The sequence below is a fragment of the Bos grunniens genome, chromosome 15, assembly GCF_055505025.1.
Source record: "Bos grunniens cultivar Pamir isolate PY7600 chromosome 15, Bosgru_T2T1.0, whole genome shotgun sequence".
NCBI lineage: Eukaryota > Metazoa > Chordata > Mammalia > Artiodactyla > Bovidae > Bos > Bos grunniens.
Window position 1 is genome coordinate 44,608,884 of NC_141179.1, and position 18,355 is coordinate 44,627,238.

The window sequence follows — 18,355 nt, forward strand, 5'->3', positions numbered from 1 at the left end:
ACCAACCACTGCCCCAAATTAATAATTTCCCAGGATTATAAATAATTTGGAATGTTATTCAAGCTTTTATTTAAAAAGTGGTTTATATGGAAATTGATTGGTTTTCAAATTGAATTAAACCTGAATTTGGGGGCATTTTCTTCAACTGATGCAGAATGAGATTTATGATGGTTAAATACAGGGTGGACAGTTTCTGGTTATCTAGATGGACTATCAGATATACCTTACAGAACTGATTTGCCTTAGTTACAATCTGTGAATACCCAGTTGGACTGGTTTGGGTATGTTTGTCTTTATAGAGAAGAGGCGCTCTGGAAGATTGTCATTGATAGAGCATAAATTTAGAGACAGAGAGCAGTAAGTTTAAGAAAAGTTAGGTTGTCAGTCCTCAAATTTATACCTTTTCGAAGTTTTCATTCTAAACTGTTATTTCTGAATTGTATTATGGTATAGTTATTGCCATATAGATGTCTCTGAGTGAATTGTTTCTATGTTATTTTCATTCAAAGCATATTTTGTGAATGTCTGGTCAGTAATTTCTTGTGTATAACCTATTTGAGATGATTGTTATGTCTTGAAACAAGAGTGATTGAGAAAACTGTGAAGTTGCCTTCTCTTGTGATTTTAAAGATTTTAAATCCTGATTTATCTTCTGTGCAGATCATCATGTAGAATTGCCTGGATTCAGGAGATTAGATTGAATAACTTCTTAAGGCTTGTTTTAGCCTAATGAGTGAATGAATTATATAGGGCTTTGAATTTGAAAAAGGTGATAAACTGTCTTGTATACAATAAATATCTTGACACATATTAAAATTTTTCAGATTATCTAAATTAGGGTTCTTACTTTGTCAACAAGTATATTATATCTTAATGTTAATATTAAAATTTCTTTTTGGTTCAAGCCCTCAAAATCTTCAAATATAGAGAGAAAACCATCTCAACAACAGTGGGGTCGGGGCAACTTCACAGAAGGAAAAGTTCCTCACATAAGGATGGACAATGGAGCTGCTATTCAGGTATACAGAGGGCAAACTGAAGCTACTAGAAATTTTTCAGATTTCTTTTAAGTCAATGTTCATGACAAAGGTGATTTAAAAAGTAAGTCTCTAAGGAAAGAAAAGAAAAGAAGAAACTTAACCATTTTTAAGATTGTTGAAGTCTTTACTAAAGAAAATGTGAACTAATTATTTTTTCTGTTCATAGAGATGTAACTTGACTTGCATAATTAAGTGGAGGACATTTATTAGATAAAATGAGAGCATTTGGTCTCCAAGTCTTGCCGGTTGCTGAGGGCAGTTGTGAAATCTTTATATAGACCTATTTGAGAGAAAGAGAGAGACCAGATGACTTAGATGGTTTGGCTGTTCACTTCTTTGATGACCAGTAGGGAGGCCAAAATTTCCCTTGTGGACTTGCCCATTTTTCTTCAGCTTGTGATTGAATGAATACCAATGTTATTCTTCCCAGGATTCTAGTTCTTATATGCAAATATGACTTAAATTTAATACCATCTTAGAAATTAAAATGTGTTCCTTTAATGCTAGATTGAAGGAACTACAATAGGAACAACTACAAGAGGAAAATTCCACTAATATTAAATTACTTTGAACAATTGTTTTAAAAAATATTTAGCAATTTACTTGAAGTGATCAGAAAAACTTTCTAAGAAATTCTGACCTGAAAGCTTAAATCTTCCCCTGTTAAAGATTTTGTTAAGTCTTACAAAATCTTACAAAAGACCTACATTAAAAAAAAAAAAATCCACAAATTTACTGTTTTAAATTTAGTCATAAGAGATTTTGTAAAAGAAAAATGTATTCATTTATCAGCTCACTCATTCATTCCTTTATTGGATTATGGAAAAAATTCTCAATTTTCCTTCTTTTCTTTGCCTTTGTTCTCCCACATGCTTCTCAGGAGCCATCTTTTTCATGCCATTTTCCCTTATGTTCCCAGAATTTTAGCTCTGGTCTCTGGCCCCCATGTCATTTTGTATTTTTTCTTTTAATTTAAGACTGTATAACTTAAGTAAAAATTGTATCTCTTGAGTTACAAATGATGTTGCTGTTGTGCAGTCACTAAGTCGTGTCTGACTCTGCTGGACTGCAGCATGCCAGTCTCTGTCTTCCACTATCTTCCAGAGTTTGTTCAAATTCATGTCCATTGAGCCAGGCATGAGACAAATGATAAGAAAACAGGAATTATGTTTTATTCATCTTTGTAGCCCCCAAAGTATGTATCACAAGAAGATAGCTAAGAAAAATCTACATGTTGGAGCTGAACATTTTTCTTTTCTTCTTTTTTCTTTCCCTTTATGTGTCTTCCCTTCTCGCCCTGTGTCTTTTTCCACTCCTTCTTCCTCTCTTCTTCTCTCTCCTCCCTTCCGTTTCTTCCTTCTCCTTTTTCCTCATGCACTAAGCATGAATATTTTGCCTGCAAGGTTTCAGGCAGGCTTTTTAAAGGATAAAAAAGAAATACCTTTATAAGGTGTTTCTAGACCATCTTGGAAGGAAAAAAATGAGTCCAAATATTTGTAAGCAAGAGAGTAACAATAGAGTTTGAGGACCAATACATACATGTTGAAAAAAGTCAAAAGAACAATCACCATGGTGCAGAGTTAGGCAGAAAAGCCCTTTGTGAAGTAGGTAAGTAATTAGTTGGATACTCCATCTTCATTTACAAAAGTCAGAAAGGAATGTAAGCAGGAGAAAATATGAAGTCTAGCAGTAGTTTATCTGTTGCAGGGTACAGATGAGAGTGGTCACACAGGGGAACCTGGCATCTCTAAGGCAGGCTCTGAGAAGTCTCCAAGAGAGACTTCCCCCAGTGACATTAGCTCAGGGGTTCTCTCCTTTTCTAATCTCTGGGCATAATGGGTCTAGAAACTCTTGTTAATGCCCTGCAGTTGATTTAGATCAGGGAGACTGACTCTCTCCAACCAAATTCACAAGAACTGAAAGTGTAAATGAGTTGCCTGCTTGTTATTTTACAACGTGAAATGGAATGCTGGTATTGTCAAGACCAGTGCATTCTGTCTTTGTAAGCAGGAGTGAAGTAATAAACAGAAGGATCCTTGGTTTGGATAATGTTACTATGGATGGTTTTAATTTTTTTCTAAATGCGTATTTATATTAAAAACTTTAAATATGAAAAAAGATTTATATAATCCCTTTCCTAAAACAAAAAGAAATAAAACAACAAAAATGATTATTTAGTAGAAACAATGAAGAGAAAGGTTACCTGGTGAACAGGAAAGCAGTTGTCTAATGGTTAAAATGTGTTGATTTTATAGTATAGTTCTCAGAGTTTGGGAATAATTTTTCGGACAACTTATTTTATACAAATATACAGTATATATCAATATATTTGTATACATGTATTAATACTCCATTCTTTTTCTTGTGAAGACATTTCTTTAATATTATAGTTTATGAGAGTTTCATTTTTTATTTATTTGAAGTTTTTCACATTTCCTCATTAGGATTTTTATGGTTTTTCTCTAAAGGATATTTAATAAGACTCATCAAAACTTATTTTCGCTTAATTAAGATGTGTTTATTAATACTGAAGCAAATACGTGGTGTCAGTGCCTTCTATTTGATTTTACCCTGGAGCAGAGTCACTCTTCCCTTGGGTGGATGCCTGTCAGTATTATATGTTCATTTGTCATACCTGATGAATGGCAGAGAAAGACAAAAGAACTCTTATTTTTTAATCTAGGAAATCTATACCTTTGGAAGAATATTGGGACAAGGGAGCTTTGGAATGGTCATTGAAGCCATAGACAAGGAAAAAGAAACTAAGTGGGCAATTAAAAAAGTGAACAAAGAAAAGGTAAGGCTTCTTAGCATCATACTGAGGGTGCAGTTCTACTGCACGGTCGGGTAGGTAGTACAGTTTTTCACACGAATACATCTGACCCTTAGGGACAGACCCTGGGCTGTTGCCCTGGAGAAATGTGGGTATTTTTCTAGCCTTCTGGGCTTCCCTCATAGCTCAGTTGGTAAAGAATCCACCTGCAATGCAGGAGACCCCCGTTCAATTCCTGGGTTGGGAAGATCTTCTGGAGAAGGGATAGGTCACTCATTCCAATATTCCTGGGCTTCCCTGTGGCTCAGCTTGTAAAGAATCTGCCTGCAATGCGGGAGACCAGGGTTCGATTAGGGACATCCCCTGTAGAAGGGAAAGGCTTCAGTTCAGTTCAGTCACTCAGTCATATCCGACTCTTTGCGACCGCATGGGCTGCTTGCAGCATGCCATGCCTCCCTGTCCATCACCAACTCCTGGAGTTTACTCAAACTCATGTCCATTGAGTAGGTGATACCATCCAACCATCTCATCCTCTGTTGTCCCTTTCTCCCGCCTTCAATCTTTCCCAGCATCAGGGTATTTTCAAATGAGTCAGCTCTTGGTATCAGGTAGCCAAAGTATTGGAGTTTCAGCTTCAGCATCAGTCCTTCCAATGAATATTCAGGACTGATTTCCTTTAGGATGGACTGGTTGGATATGCCATACAGTCCAAGGGACTCTCAAGAGTCTCCTCCAACACCACAGTTCAAAAGCATCAATTCTTTGGCACTCAGCTTTCTCTATACTCCAACTCTCACATGCATACATGACTACTGGAAAAACCATAGCTTTGACTAGATGGACCTTTGTTGGCAAAGTAATGTGTCTGCTTTTTAATATGCTGTCTAGGTTGGTCATAACTTTCCTTCCAAGGAGCAAGAGTCTTTTAATTTCATGGTTTCAGTCACCATCTGCTGTGATTTTGGAGCCCTGAAAAATAAAGTCTGTCACTGTTTCCATTGTTTCCCCACCTATTTGCCATGAAGTGATGGGACCAGATGCCATGATCATAGTTTCTGAGTGTTGAATTTTAAGCCAACGTTTTCACTCTTCTCTTTCACTTTCATCAAGAGGCTCTTTAGTTCTTCACTTTCTGCCATAAGGGTGGCTTCATCTGCATATCTGAGGTTATTGATATTTCTCCTGGCAATCTTGATTCTAGCATGTGCTTTACCCAGCCCGGCATTTCGCATGATGTACTCTGCCTATAAGTTAAATAAGCAGGTGACAATACTCAGCCTCGACGTACTTCTTTCCCTATTTGGAACCAGTTTGTTGTTCCATGTCTAGTTCTAACTGTTGCTTCCTGACCTGCATATAGGTTTCTCAAGAGGCAGGTCAGGTGGTCTGGTATTCCCATCTCTTTCAGAATTTTCCACAGTTTGTTGTGATCCACACAGTCAAAGGCTTTGGCATAGTCAATAAAGCAGAAATAGATGATTTCCTGGAACTCTCTTGCCTTTTCGATGATCCAGTGGATGTTGGCAATTTGATCTGTGGTTCCTCTGTCTTTTCTAAATCCAGCTTGAACATCTGGAATTTCACAGTTCACGTACTGCTGAAGCCTTGCATGGAGAATTTTGAGCATTAGTTTGCTAGCCTGTGAGATGAGTGCAATTGTGTGGTAGTTTGAATGTTCTTTGGCATTGCCTTTCTTTGGGATTGGAATGAAAACTGACATTTTCCAGTCTTGTGGCCACTGCTGCATTTTCCATATTTGCTGGCATATTGAGTGCAGCACTTTCACAGCATCATCTTTTTGGATTTGAAGTAGTTCAGCTGGAATTCCATTACCTCCACTAGCTTTGTTCATAGTGATGCTTCCTAAGACCCACTTGACTTCACATTCCAGGATGTCTGGCTCTAGGTCAGTGATCACACCATCGTGATTATCTGGGTCGTGAAGATCTTTTTTGTGTAGTTCTTCTGTGTGTTCTTGCCACTTCTTCCTAATATCTTCTGGTTCTGTTAGGTCCATACCATTTCTGTCCTTTATTGAGCCCATCTTTGCATGAAATGTTCCCTTGGTATCTCTAATTTTCTTGAAGAGATCTCTAGTCTTTCCCATTCTGTTGTTTTCTTATTTCTTTGCACTGATCACTGAGGAAAGCTTTCTTATCTCTTCTTGCTATTCTTTGGAACTCTGCATTCAAATGCGTATATCTTTCCTTTTCTCCGTTGCTTTTCACTTCTCTTCTTTTCACAGCCATTTGTAAGGCCTACTCAGACAGCCATTTTGCTTTTTTGCATTTCTTTTCCATGCGGATGGTCTTCATCCCTGCCTCCTGTACAATGTCATGAACCTCTGTCCATAGTTCTTCAGGCACTATCAGTTCTAATCCTTGAGTCTATTTCTCACTTCCACTGTATAATTGTAAGGGATTTGATTTAGGTCATACCTGAATGGTCTAGTGGTTTTCCCTACTTGCTTGAATTGAAGTCTGAATTTGGCAATAAGGAGTTCATGATCTGAGCCCCAGTTAGCTCCCAGTCTTGTTTTTGCTGACTGTATAGAGCTTCTCCATCTTTGGCTGCAAAGACTATAATCAATCTGATTTCGGTATTGACCATCTGGTGATGTCCAGGTGTAGAGTCTTCTCTTGTGTTGTTGGAAGAGGGTGTTTGCTATGACTAGTGTGTTCTCTTGGCAAAACTCTATTAACCTTTGCTCTGCTTCATTCTGTACTCCAAGGCCAAATTTGCCTGTTACTACAGGTGTTTCTTGATTTCCTGCTTTTGCATTCCAGTCCCCTATAATGAAAGGGACATCTTTTTTGGGTGTTAGTTCTAAAAAGGTCTTCATAGAATCATTCAACTTCAGCGTTACTGGTCAGGGCATAGACTTGGATTACCGTAATATTGAATGGTTTGCCTTGGAAACGAACAGAGATCATTCTGTCATTTTTGAGATTGCATCCAAGTACTGCATTTTGGACTCTTTTGTTGACTATGATGGCTACTCCATTTCTTCTAAGGCATTCTTGCCCACAGAAGTAGATATAATGGTCACCTGAGTTGAATTCATCCATTCCAGTCCATTTTAGTTCACTGATTCTTAAAATGTCAATGTTTACTCTTGCCATCTCCTGTTTGACCACTTCCAATTTGCCTTGATTCATGGACCTAACATTCTAGATTCTTATGCAATATTGCTCCTTACAGCATCAGACTTTACTTCCATCACCAGTCACATCCACAACTGGATGTTGTTTTTGCTTTGGCTCCATCTCTTCATTCTGTCTGGAGTTATTTCTCCGCTGACCTCCAGTAGCATATTGGGCATCTACCGACCTGGGGAGTTCATCTTTCAGTGTCCTATCTTTTTGCCTTTTCATACTGTTCATGGGGTTCTCAAGGCAAGAATACTGAAGTGGTTTGCCATTCCCTTCTCCAGTGGACCACATTTTGTTAGAACTCTCCACAATGACCAATCCATCTTGGATGGCCCTACATGGCATGGCTCATAGTTTCATTGAGTTAGACAGGGTTGTGGTCCATGTGATCAGATTGGTTAGTTTTCTGTGACTGTGGTTTTCAGTCTGTCTGCCCTCTGATGGAGAAGGTTAAGAGGCTTATGGAAGCTTCCTGATGGGAGGGACTGACTGAGGGGGAAACTGGGTCTTGTTCTGATGGGTGAGGCCATGCTCAGTAAATCTTTAATCCAATTTTCTATTGATGGGTGAAGCTGTGTTCCCTCCCTGTTATTTCAGTTCAGTTCAGTTTAGTTCAGTCGCTCAGTTGTGTCCAACTCTTTGCAACCCCATGAATCGCAGCATGCCAGGCCTCTCTGTCTGTCACCAACTCCCGGAGTTCACCCGAACTCATGTCCATAGAGTCGGTGATGGCATCCAGCCATCTCATCCTCTGTCGTCCCCTTCTCCTCCTGCCCCCAATCCCTCCCAGCATCAGAATCTTTTCCAATGAGTCAGCTCTTCGCGTGAGGTGGCCAAAGTACTGGAGTTTCAGCTTCAGCATCATTCCTTCCAAAGAAATCCCAGGGCTGATCTCCTTCAGAATGGACTGGTTGGATCTCCTTGCAGTCCAAGGGACTCTCAAGAGTCTTCTCCAACACCACAGTTCAAAAGCATCAATTCTTTGGCGCTCAGCTTTCTTCACAGTCCAACTTCACTTCCCTGTTATTTACCTGGCACCAAACCATGGTGGAGGTAATGAAGATAATGGCAACTTCCTTCAAAAGGTCCTGTGCATGTACTGCTACACTCAGTGCCCCCAACCCTGCAGCAGGCCACCACTAACCCACGCCTCTGCCGGAGAGTCCTGGACATCCTGGCCAAGTCGGGATCAGTCTCTTGGGGGTCACTGCCCCTTTTTCCTTGGTCCTGGTGTACACAAGGTTCTCTTTGTGCCCTCCAAGGGTCTATTTCTACAGTCCTGTGTAAGTTCTGGCAGCTCTATGGTGGGGTTAATGGCCACCTCCTCCAAGAGGGCTTATGCAATACCCAAGTCTGCTGCACCCAGCCATACCCAAGGGATATGCTACCCACTCCAGGGAAAGGCTACTCACTCCAGTCTTCTGGCCTAGAGAATTCCATGGACTGTATAGTCCATGGGGTTGCAAAGAGTGGGGCATGACTGAGTGACTTTCACTTTCACTTTCTTTCTTTTACCAGAGTCAGTTGAAGATGAGGGCTGATTATCAGTATATGTAGATGTAGGGTTGTGGGCTAGCATTGTCTTCTTAGTGAGCAGTAGGTCCTGATAGTCTCTCCTGATGTGGTTCTGATATACTTTGCCCTGTCCAACCAGTCCATCCTAAAGGAGATCAGTCCTGGGTGTTCATTGGAAGGACTGATGCTGAAGCTGAAACTCCAATACTTTGGCCACCTCATGCGAAGAGTTGACTCATTGGAAAAGACCCTGATGCTGGGAGGGATTGGGGGCCGGAGGAGAAGGGGACGACAGAGGATGAGATGGCTGGATGGCATCACCAGCTCTATGGACATGAGTTCGGGTGAACTCCGGGAATTGGTGATGGACAGAGAGGCCTGGCGTGCTGCGATTCATGGGGTCGCAAAGAATCGGACACGACTGAGCTACTGAACTGAACTGATCCTCTCCTTTCCTTTCATTCATTATTTCCTCATTGATAGCCAGCTCTGTTTATTCATCCTACCAGCTCTTTCCATTTGAATCACTTTCTCTCCAGCTCTCTTCTGTACTGTTTACCTTGTATCCACTGTATTTCTCACTTTAGATTGCACTGGAGTGAAGAATGGAGTGGGCTTCTCTTTAAGGGAGAATCTAAGTCCTCAAACTTTATAACTGATCATTTCATCAACTTGAAAACAATTTCTGTGCTTGAGGAAAAATAAAAGGCAACATTACCATGGTGTTTTTTTCTTGGGTCTGTGATATTATATTTACAAAATGAAATAGTAGGTTATATGTATTCTTTAATTTTCTATAGGAAATTACATATCATTTCCCCCTAAAGTTTAATCAAGTAACATTAAATCCTAATAAGGGGAGATCCAGAGTCCTTCCAGAAATCCCTAGGATTAACTAAATGGGAATTCCTTTGTTTCTTTGGTGTCAGATAGGGTTAGGCTTAGGTTTCAGGGTTATATAGTCAGTTGCTTGCAACTCTAGGAATTCATAATCTTGCACATAGATATTGATGCTGAGACTTTTCAGGACAACAAGATAGTAAAATAAAATTATATAGTCAGTATATGAATTGGACAATATATTACTGCATTAAATATAGATAAACCATTTGTGGTGGGAAGTAGGAATAGGCTTGAGATGAATTATTAGGAGAAATTGTGACATCTGTCCATGTCTAGTCTCGACAGGAATTTATTCCTCGAAGTCACTATTTCTCTTGATAACTATAAAGTTATTTCTCCTCTACGATTCATCCTCTATGGGTGGAGCACAGTGGTGGGCAGTTTCCTATCACTCTTGAGATGATAATGTTTAAAGGGTAAAGATACTTAGAAGCAGGGATGACAGTAGGTAAAATTTTAACTAGGTAAAATTTGCCTTACGATCAATCTCTTTCCAAGTCCTTCAGGAACTATTGTGTCTCTTCTAACTTTGGGGGAGGGGGTGGGTTAGAAGGAAGGAGGGAGGAGTAAGAGCTTTGTTATTCCTTTCAGGGATATTTTTATGTGAATGAGGACAGTGTTTATTCTTGAATGATTATGGTAATTTAGATATCAAAAGGGATGATGATTGGGGTGGTGGTAGTGCTGGCAAAGGTGGAGAAAGCCCTTCCGGAGTATCCTAGATGATGGTGTAGACAATCAGTTACTTGTACCCACACCTGACGGTCTGCTCAGGTATGGTTAAGGATTTCACCTAAGGAGGTAATTTGGAGTTAGGTTGGTCTGAAGGCAAAAATCTCCATCTCCATCTCCATCTCCATTGTGCATTCTCTCTCTTTCTCTCGCTATCAAATTTTTGAGGCTGGGGGACTAGGAAGTGATATAATGCAGGACTAAGTATAAAATCTCAATTGCCTATTGTTTCCTTTTGATATGTATATAAATGTAATGGAGACAAAGCAAGATAAAAGCATTTTATTTTATCAATAACTGACATTTAATGAGACAGATGCCTTATATCCATTTTCTAATTGACATCCCTAGAAAGTAGATTTTGTTTTTATTATGCTACCATCAAAAGATCAACATAATTTTGAAGGAAATACCAAAAAGCATATTAAGAGCTGCAATAATTTTGTGATATGACAGAGACCATGTTGTTAGCTAATTTATAGAAACCGTCCAAGAAACAGATATGATTTGAGGCTGAATTATCTCTTAAAATTGGGCAAAGGAAAGAAAGGGTATACATTAATCTTATCATGCAGATAGGTTGCATATTATCTTTTGGAAAAGGAACTTGCTGAAAAAATATAGGAAAAAATATAAATATTTTTATATTTATAAATAAAATATATTTATAAAAATATAAAATAACTCTAACTTTTGCGGTAATGAAATTCTTACATGAAATCTGTATTTCCTCATCATCTAAGGCTGGAAGCTCTGCTGTGAAGTTACTTGAACGGGAAGTGGACATCCTAAAAAGTGTGAAACATGAACACATCATACATTTGGAACAAGTGTTTGAGACACCTAAGGTAAAGCTGGGCTTCCTTGGTGGCTCAGAGGGTAAAGAATCTGTCTGGAATGTGGGAGACCCGGGTTCAATCCCTGGGTTGGGAAGATCTCCTGGAGAAGCAAATGGCAACCCATTGCAATATTCTTACCTGGAGAATTCCATGAACAGAGGAGCCTGGCAGACTATAGTTAAAGGCAAAGCTTTATCAGGTGCTGCATTCTGAAAGTTGTTATTTTTACAAAATTAATATCGTCTCCTTGAGAAGTAGTCTCTTTGGGACACAGTGGCTCATGTCTTTGGCATGACTCTGTTACACCACTCTGCTAGTGGAGATTGACAAAAAGCATTCTGGAGGACGTTTTATTGTTGATTGTATAGTTAGGTGTCTGATGATTAGATTGACGTCTTCAGTGATATTTCTGGTGGCATGTTGGGGAAAAAATGAAACAACTTCAGATATAACCCAGAGTGATCAGAGCTTCCTTAGAAGTGGCTTTCCTTTTTGCTATGGCCCTTGGCTCTGTATTAGAGTCCCTTGGAATAGTGTCATAATTCTGCAAGGTTAAGTTCATAGTAGAGTTGGTATGGTTGTTTGCCATTCTGCAAAAGTTGTTTATTGCCCATGAGCTTGGGTGTTTCTCTGCTAGGAGGTGGTATGATATAGCGGTTAGGTGTGTTAGGTCAGAGTGCCTGTACAATTTAATCCTGGATCTACCACTTTTTAGTTGTGAGACCATGGACAAATTACTCAACCTCTCTAATTAAGTTTCCTCATCTGTAAGATAGGTTTAATGATAGTTGTTTTTCAGTTAAGTCATGTCCAACTCTTTGAAACCCCATGGACTGCAGCATGCCAGGCTTGCCTCTCCTTCACTATTTCCTGGAGTTTGCTCAAAGTCACGTCCATTGAGTTGGTGGTGCCATTCAACTGTCTCATCCTGTGTTGCCCCCTTCTCCTCCTGCCTTCAGTCTTTCCCAGGATCAGGGCCTTTTTCAGTGAGTTGGCTCTTCACATCAGGTGGCCAAAGTAATGGAGCTTCAGCTTCAGCATCAGTCCTTCCAATGAATATTCAGGGTTAATAGTATCAACCACATTTAGTTGTGGAGGGATTAAGTGGGAAAATGAGTATAAAGCATATGTCTCATTGAATGTTAGCTATTGTTCTTTGTTTCCTTTGCCAGTTTCTAAGGCAGCAGTAGTCAATTTGGGTTATGCATTGTGCTTGATTCATTAGGAGTGCTTGATAACTATTAGAGATGACAGTTACCTTTACAGGAGGTCGTAAATGGCAATGATGCCAAAAGCCTTCTCTGGTTTTTTAGTCTTAGAGTTGTGACTTATTTTATCCTCACATCTTCTTAGAATAGTTTTGCCCTTTATCACTGGTTTTAACTAGTTTGATTGTGTTGTGCCTTAGTGTAGCTGTGTTCATGTTTCTTGGCTTGGGGTTCATGGAGCTTCTTGGATCTGTGAGTTTATGGTTTTCATAAAATTTAGGAACATTTTGGCCATTATTTTTTTCTGCCTTGAAGGGCTTTCAAGTACACATGAGATTGTTTGATATTTTCCAAAGCTTACTGATTCTCTATTCATTTTTTTTCAATCTTTATTCTCTCCTTATTGAATTTAGTAGAGTTTCTATTGTGATATCGTCAGATTCTATAACCTTTTTTTCTGTAACATCATATATGCTGTTTATACTTTCTAGTGGAAATTTGATTTGGGTCATTTTTGTATCTTCCATGTTTCTATATAATGTGCTCACTATTTCCTCCTTCTTCTTTAAATATAGTTATAATAACTTTTACTGCCCTTTTCTATTAATTATATCATGTGTGCCATTTTTAGGTCCATTTTAAGTGATTGATTTCCCCCATTTCATTATGAGTTGTATTTTCCTGCTTCTTTTTATGCCTGTTCATTTTTGATTGGATGCTGGCTAATCTTTTATATTCTTACAGCTATTCTTGAGCTTTATTCAAGACAGAATTATTTAGAAATAGTTTGATACTTTTGAAGCTTAATTTAAACTGTTTGGTGGCACCACAGAGCCTTTGGTCTGGGCTAATTTTTCCCTAAGTAATGAGGTAAGACCCTTCTGAGTACTCTGCCCAGTGTCCCATGAATTATGAGATTTTCCACACTGGCTAGTGGAAATAGGAACTCTTCCTGGCCTTGTGGAGGCTTCATTCGTTGTTCCCTCTGATATTTTTGCATGGTACTTTCCCCAGCTTTGGGTAGATTCTTTTTTTTTAATTAACTTTTTATTGAAGGATACTTGCTTTACAGAGTTTTTGTTGCTTTTTGTCAAACCTCAGCATGAATCAGCCATGAAAGTGAAAGTGAAAGTGAAGTCACTCAGTTGTGTCTGACTCTTTGTGACCCTGTGGACTGTACCCCACCAGGCTCCTCCATCCATGGGATTCTCCAGGCAAGAATACTGGAGTGGGTTGCCATTTCCTTCTCCAAGGAAATATCCCCTTCCTTTGGAACCTCCCTCCCATCTCCCCATCCCACCCTTCTAGGTTGATACAGAGCCCCTGTTTGAATTTCCTGAGCCATACAGCAAATTCCCATTGGCTATCTATTTTACATATGCTGATGTAAGTTTCCATGATACTCTTTCCATGCATCTCATCCCTCTCCTCCCCGCTCCCCATGTCCATAAGTCTATTGGCTGTTTCTCCATTGCTGCCCTGTAAATAAATTCTTCAGTACCATTTTTCTAGATTCCGTATATGTGCATTAGAATACGATATTTACCTTTCTCTTTCTGACTCACTTCACTCTGTGTAATAGGTTCTAGGTTCATCCACCTTATCAAAACTGACTCAGATGTGTTCCTTTTTATGGTTGAGTAATATTTCATGTGTATATGTACCACAACTTATTTATCCATTCATCTGTTGATGAACATCTAGGTTGTCTGCATGTCCTAGCTATTGTAAATAGTGCTGCAAAGAACAAGGGGATACATATGTCTTTTTCGGTTTTGGTTTCCTCAGGGTATATGCCTAGGAGTGGGATTGCTGGGTCATATGGTGGTTTTATTTCTAGTTTTTAAACGAATCTCCATACCGTTTTCCATAGTGGATGTATCAATTTACATTCCCATAGGAGCATTCCCTTTTCTCCACACCCTCTCCAGCATTTATTGTTTGTAGACTTTTTGATGATGGCCATTCTGACCAGTGTGAGGTGATATCTCATTGTAGTTTTGATTTGTATTTCTCTAATAATGAGTGATGTTGAGCATCTTTTCATGTGTTTGTTAGCCATTTGTGTGTCTTCTTTGGAGAAATGTCTATTTAGGTCTTTTTCCCACTTTTTGTTGTTTGTTTTTCTGGCATTGAGTTGTATGTTCTGCTTGTATATTTTGGAAATTAATCCTTTGTCACTTGTTTCGTTTGCTATTATTTTCTCCCATTCTGAGGGTTGTCTTTTTACCTTGCTTATAGTTTCCTTTGCTGTGCAAAAGCTTTTAAGTTTAATCAAGCCTGCTTATTTACTTTTGTTTTTATTTCTGTTACTCTAGGAGGTCGGTCGTAGAGGATCTTGCTTTGATTTATGTCATTGAGTGTTCTACCTATGTTTTCCTCTAAGAGTTTCATAGTTTCTGGTCTTATGTTTATGTCTTTAATCCATTTTGAGCTTATCTTTGTGTATGGTATTAGGAAGTGTTCTAATTTCATTCTTTTACATGTAGCTGTCCAGTTTTCCCAGCACCATTTATTGAAGAGGCTGTCTTTGCCCCGTTGTATATTCTTGCCTCTTTTGTCAAAAATAAGGTACCCGTAGGTGCATGGGTTTATTTCTGGGCTTTCTATCTTGTTCCATTGGTCTATATTTCTGTTTTTGTTCCGGTACCATACTGTCTTGATGATTGTAGCTGAAGTCAGGAAGGTTGATTCCTCCAATTCCATTCTTTCTCAAGACTGCTTTCACTAATTGGGGTCTTTTGTGTTTCCATATGAATTGTGAAATTTTTTGTTCTAGTTCTATGAAAAATGCCATTGGTAATTTGATAGGGATCACATTGAATCTGTAGGTTGCATTTGATAGTATAGCCGTTATCACAATATTGATTCTTCCTAGCCAGGAACATGGAATATCTCTCCATCTGTTTATGTCATCTTTTATTTCTTTCATCAGTGTCTTATAATCTTCTGTGTTCAGTTCTTTTGTCTCCGTAGGTAAGTTTATTCCTAGATGTTTAATGCTTTTTGTTGCAGTGGTACATGAGATTGATTCCTTAATTTCTCTTTCTGATTTTTCATTGTTAGTTTATAGAAATGCAAGTGATTTCTATGTATTGATTTTGTATCCTGTAAGTTTTGCTAAATTAACTGATTAGCTCCAGTAATTTTCTGATACTATCTTTAGGGTTTTCCATGTACAGTATCTTGTCATCTGCAAACAGTGAGAGCTTTACTTCTTCTTTTCTGATTGGATTCCTTTTATTTCTTTTTCCTCTCTGGTTGCTGTAGCTAGGGCTTCCAGAACTATGTTGAATAACAGTGGCAAAAGTGGACACCCTGTCTTGTTCCTGCTCTTAGGGGGATGCTTTCAGCTTTTCACCACTGAGAATAATGTTTTCTGTAGGCTTATCATATATGGCCTTTACTATGTTGAGGTAGGTTCCTTCTATACCCATTTTTTGAAGAGTTTTAAACATAATGGGTGCTGAATTTTGTCCAAGGCTTTTTCTTCATCTATTGAGATTATCCTATGGTTTTTATCTTTTAATTTGTTAATATGGTGTATCATACTGATTGATTTGCGTATATTGAAGAATCCTTGTATCCCTGGAATAAACCCAACTTGATCATGGTGTATGAGCTTTTAGATGTGTTGCTGAATTCTGTTTGCTAAAATTTTGTTGAGGATTTTTGCACCTGTGTTCATCAGTGATATTGGCCAATAGTTTTCTTTTTTTGTGTTGTCTTTGTCTGGTTTTGGTATCAGGGTAATGGTGGCCTCGTAGAATGAGTTTGGAAGTGTTCCTTCCTCTGCAACTTTTTCAAAGAGTTTTAGAAGGATAGGCGTTAGCTCCTCTCTAAATGTTTGATAGAATTCTCATGTGAAGCCATCTGGTGCTGGGCTTTTGTTTTTTTGGGAAGATTTTGATCACAGCTTCAGTTTCAGTGCTTGTAATTGGGTTGTTCATAATTTCTATTTCTTCCTGGTTCAGTCTTAGAGGGTTGAACTTTTCTAAGAATCTGTCCATTTCTTCCAGGTTATCCATTTTATTGCCATATAGTTGTTCATAATAGTCTCTTATAATCCTTTGTATTTCTGCATTGTCTGTTGTAACCTCTCCTTTTTCACTTCTAATTTTGTTGATTTGATTCTTCTTTTTTTCTTGATGAGTCTGGCTAAAGGTTTGTCAATTTTGTTTATCTTCACAAAGAACCAGCTTTTAGTTTCATTAATCTTTACCATTGTTTCCTTCATTTCTTTTTCATTTATTTCTGCTTGGATTTTTATGATTTCTTTCTTTCTACTAATTTAGGAGTTTTTTTTTTGTTTACTTTTTTCCACTTGTTTTAGATATAAAGTTAGGTTGTCTATTTGATGTTTTTCTTGTTTCTTGAGGTAGGACTGTATTGCTATAAACTTCCCTCTTTTTTCTTTTTTTTTTTCCCTCTAATTTTATTTTATTTTTAAACTTTACATAATTGTATTAGTTTTGCCAAATATCAAAATGAATCCGCCACAGGTATACATGTGTTCCCCATCCCGAACCCTCCTCCCTCCTCCCTCCCCATACCATCCCTCTGGGCCGTCCCAGTGCACCAGCCCCAAGCATCCAGCTCATGCATCGAACCTGGACTGGCAACTCGTTTCCTACATGATATTTTACATGTTTCATTGCCATTCTCCCAAATCTTCCCACCCTCTCCCTCTGCAACAGAGTCCATAAGACTGTTCTATACATCAGTGTCTCTTTTGCTGTCTCGTACACCGGGTTATTGTTACCATCTTTCTAAATTCCATATATATGCGTTAGTATACTGTATTTCTGTTTTTCCTTCTGGCTTACTTCACTCTGTATAATAGGCTCCAGTTTCATCCACCTCATTAGAACTGATTCAAATGTATTCTTTTTAATGGCTGAGTAATACTCCATTGTGTATATGTACCACAGCTTTCTTATCCATTCATCTGCTGATGGACATCTAGGTTGCTTCCATGTCTTGGCTATTATAAACAGTGCTGCGATGAACATTGGGGTACACGTGTCTCTTTCCCTTCTGGTTTCCTCAGTGTGTATGCCCAGCAGTGGGGTTGCTGGATCATAAGGCAGTTCTATTTCCAGTTTTTTAAGGAATCTCCACCCTGTTCTCCATGGTGGCTGTACTAGTTTGCATTCCCACCAACAGTGTAAAAGGGTTCCCTTTTCTCCACACCCTCTCCAGCATTTATTATTTGTAGACTTTTGAATCGCAGCCATTCTGACTGGTGTGAAATGGTACCTCATAGTGGTTTTGATTTGCATTTCTCTGATAATGAGTGATGTTGAGCATCTTTTCATGTGTTTGTTAGCCATCTGTATGTCTTTTTTGGAGAAATGTCTATTTAGTTCTTTGGCCCATTTTTTGATTGGGTCGTTTATTTTTCTGGAGTTGAGCTGTAGGAGTTGCTTGTATATTTTTGAGATTAGTTGTTTGTCGGTTGCTTCATTTGCTATTATTTTCTCCCATTCTGAAGGCTGTCTTTTCACCTTGCTAATAGTTTCCTTTGATGTGCAGAAGCTTTTAAGGTTAATTAGGTCCCATTTGTTTATTTTTGCTTTTATTTCCAATATTCCGGGAGGTGGGTCATAGAGGATCCTGCTGTGATGTATGTCGGAGAGTGTTTTGCCTATGTTCTCCTCTAGGAGTTTTATAGTTTCTGGTCTTACGTTTAGATCTTTAATCCATTTTGAGTTTATTTTTGTGTATGGTGTTAGAAAGTGGTCCAGTTTCATTCTTTTACAAGTGGTTGACCAGATTTCCCAGCACCACTTGTTAAAGAGATTGTCTTTAATCCATTGTATATTCTTGCCTCCTTTGTCGAAGATAAGGTGTCCATATGTGCGTGGATTTATCTCTGGGCTTTCTATTTTATTCCATTGATCAATATTTCTGTCTTTGTGCCAGTACCATACTGTCTTGATAACTGTGGCTTTGTAGTAGAGCCTGAAGTCAGGTAGGTTGATTCCTCCAGTTCCATTCTTCTTTCTCAAGATCGCTTTGGCTATTCGAGGTTTTTTGTATTTCCATACAAATTGTGAAATTATTTGTTCTAGCTCTGTGAAGAATACTGTTGGTAGCTTGATAGGGATTGCGTTGAATCTATAAATTGCTTTGGGTAGTATACTCATTTTCACTATATTGATTCTTCCAATCCATGAACATGGTATATTTC

General features: G+C 38.6%; 1 protein-coding gene across 10 annotated transcripts in view; it reads left to right on the forward strand.

Moving 5' to 3' along the window:
* STK33 (serine/threonine kinase 33) overlaps positions 1-18,355 on the forward strand; it is a 211,487-nt gene that overhangs the window by 112,906 nt on the left and 80,226 nt on the right. For 8 of the 10 annotated variants that reach the window (XM_086340180.1, XM_086340178.1, XM_086340174.1 and 5 more), the window contains 3 exons: positions 906-1,019; positions 3,724-3,837; positions 10,859-10,963. In XM_086340180.1, the coding sequence (XP_086196306.1) occupies positions 996-1,019; positions 3,724-3,837; positions 10,859-10,963 (243 nt within the window). In that variant the 5' untranslated portion in view covers positions 906-995. The remainder of the gene's footprint in view (positions 1-905; positions 1,020-3,723; positions 3,838-10,858; positions 10,964-18,355) is intronic. The other 2 variants (XM_086340177.1, XM_086340176.1) reach the window with 1 other exon arrangement.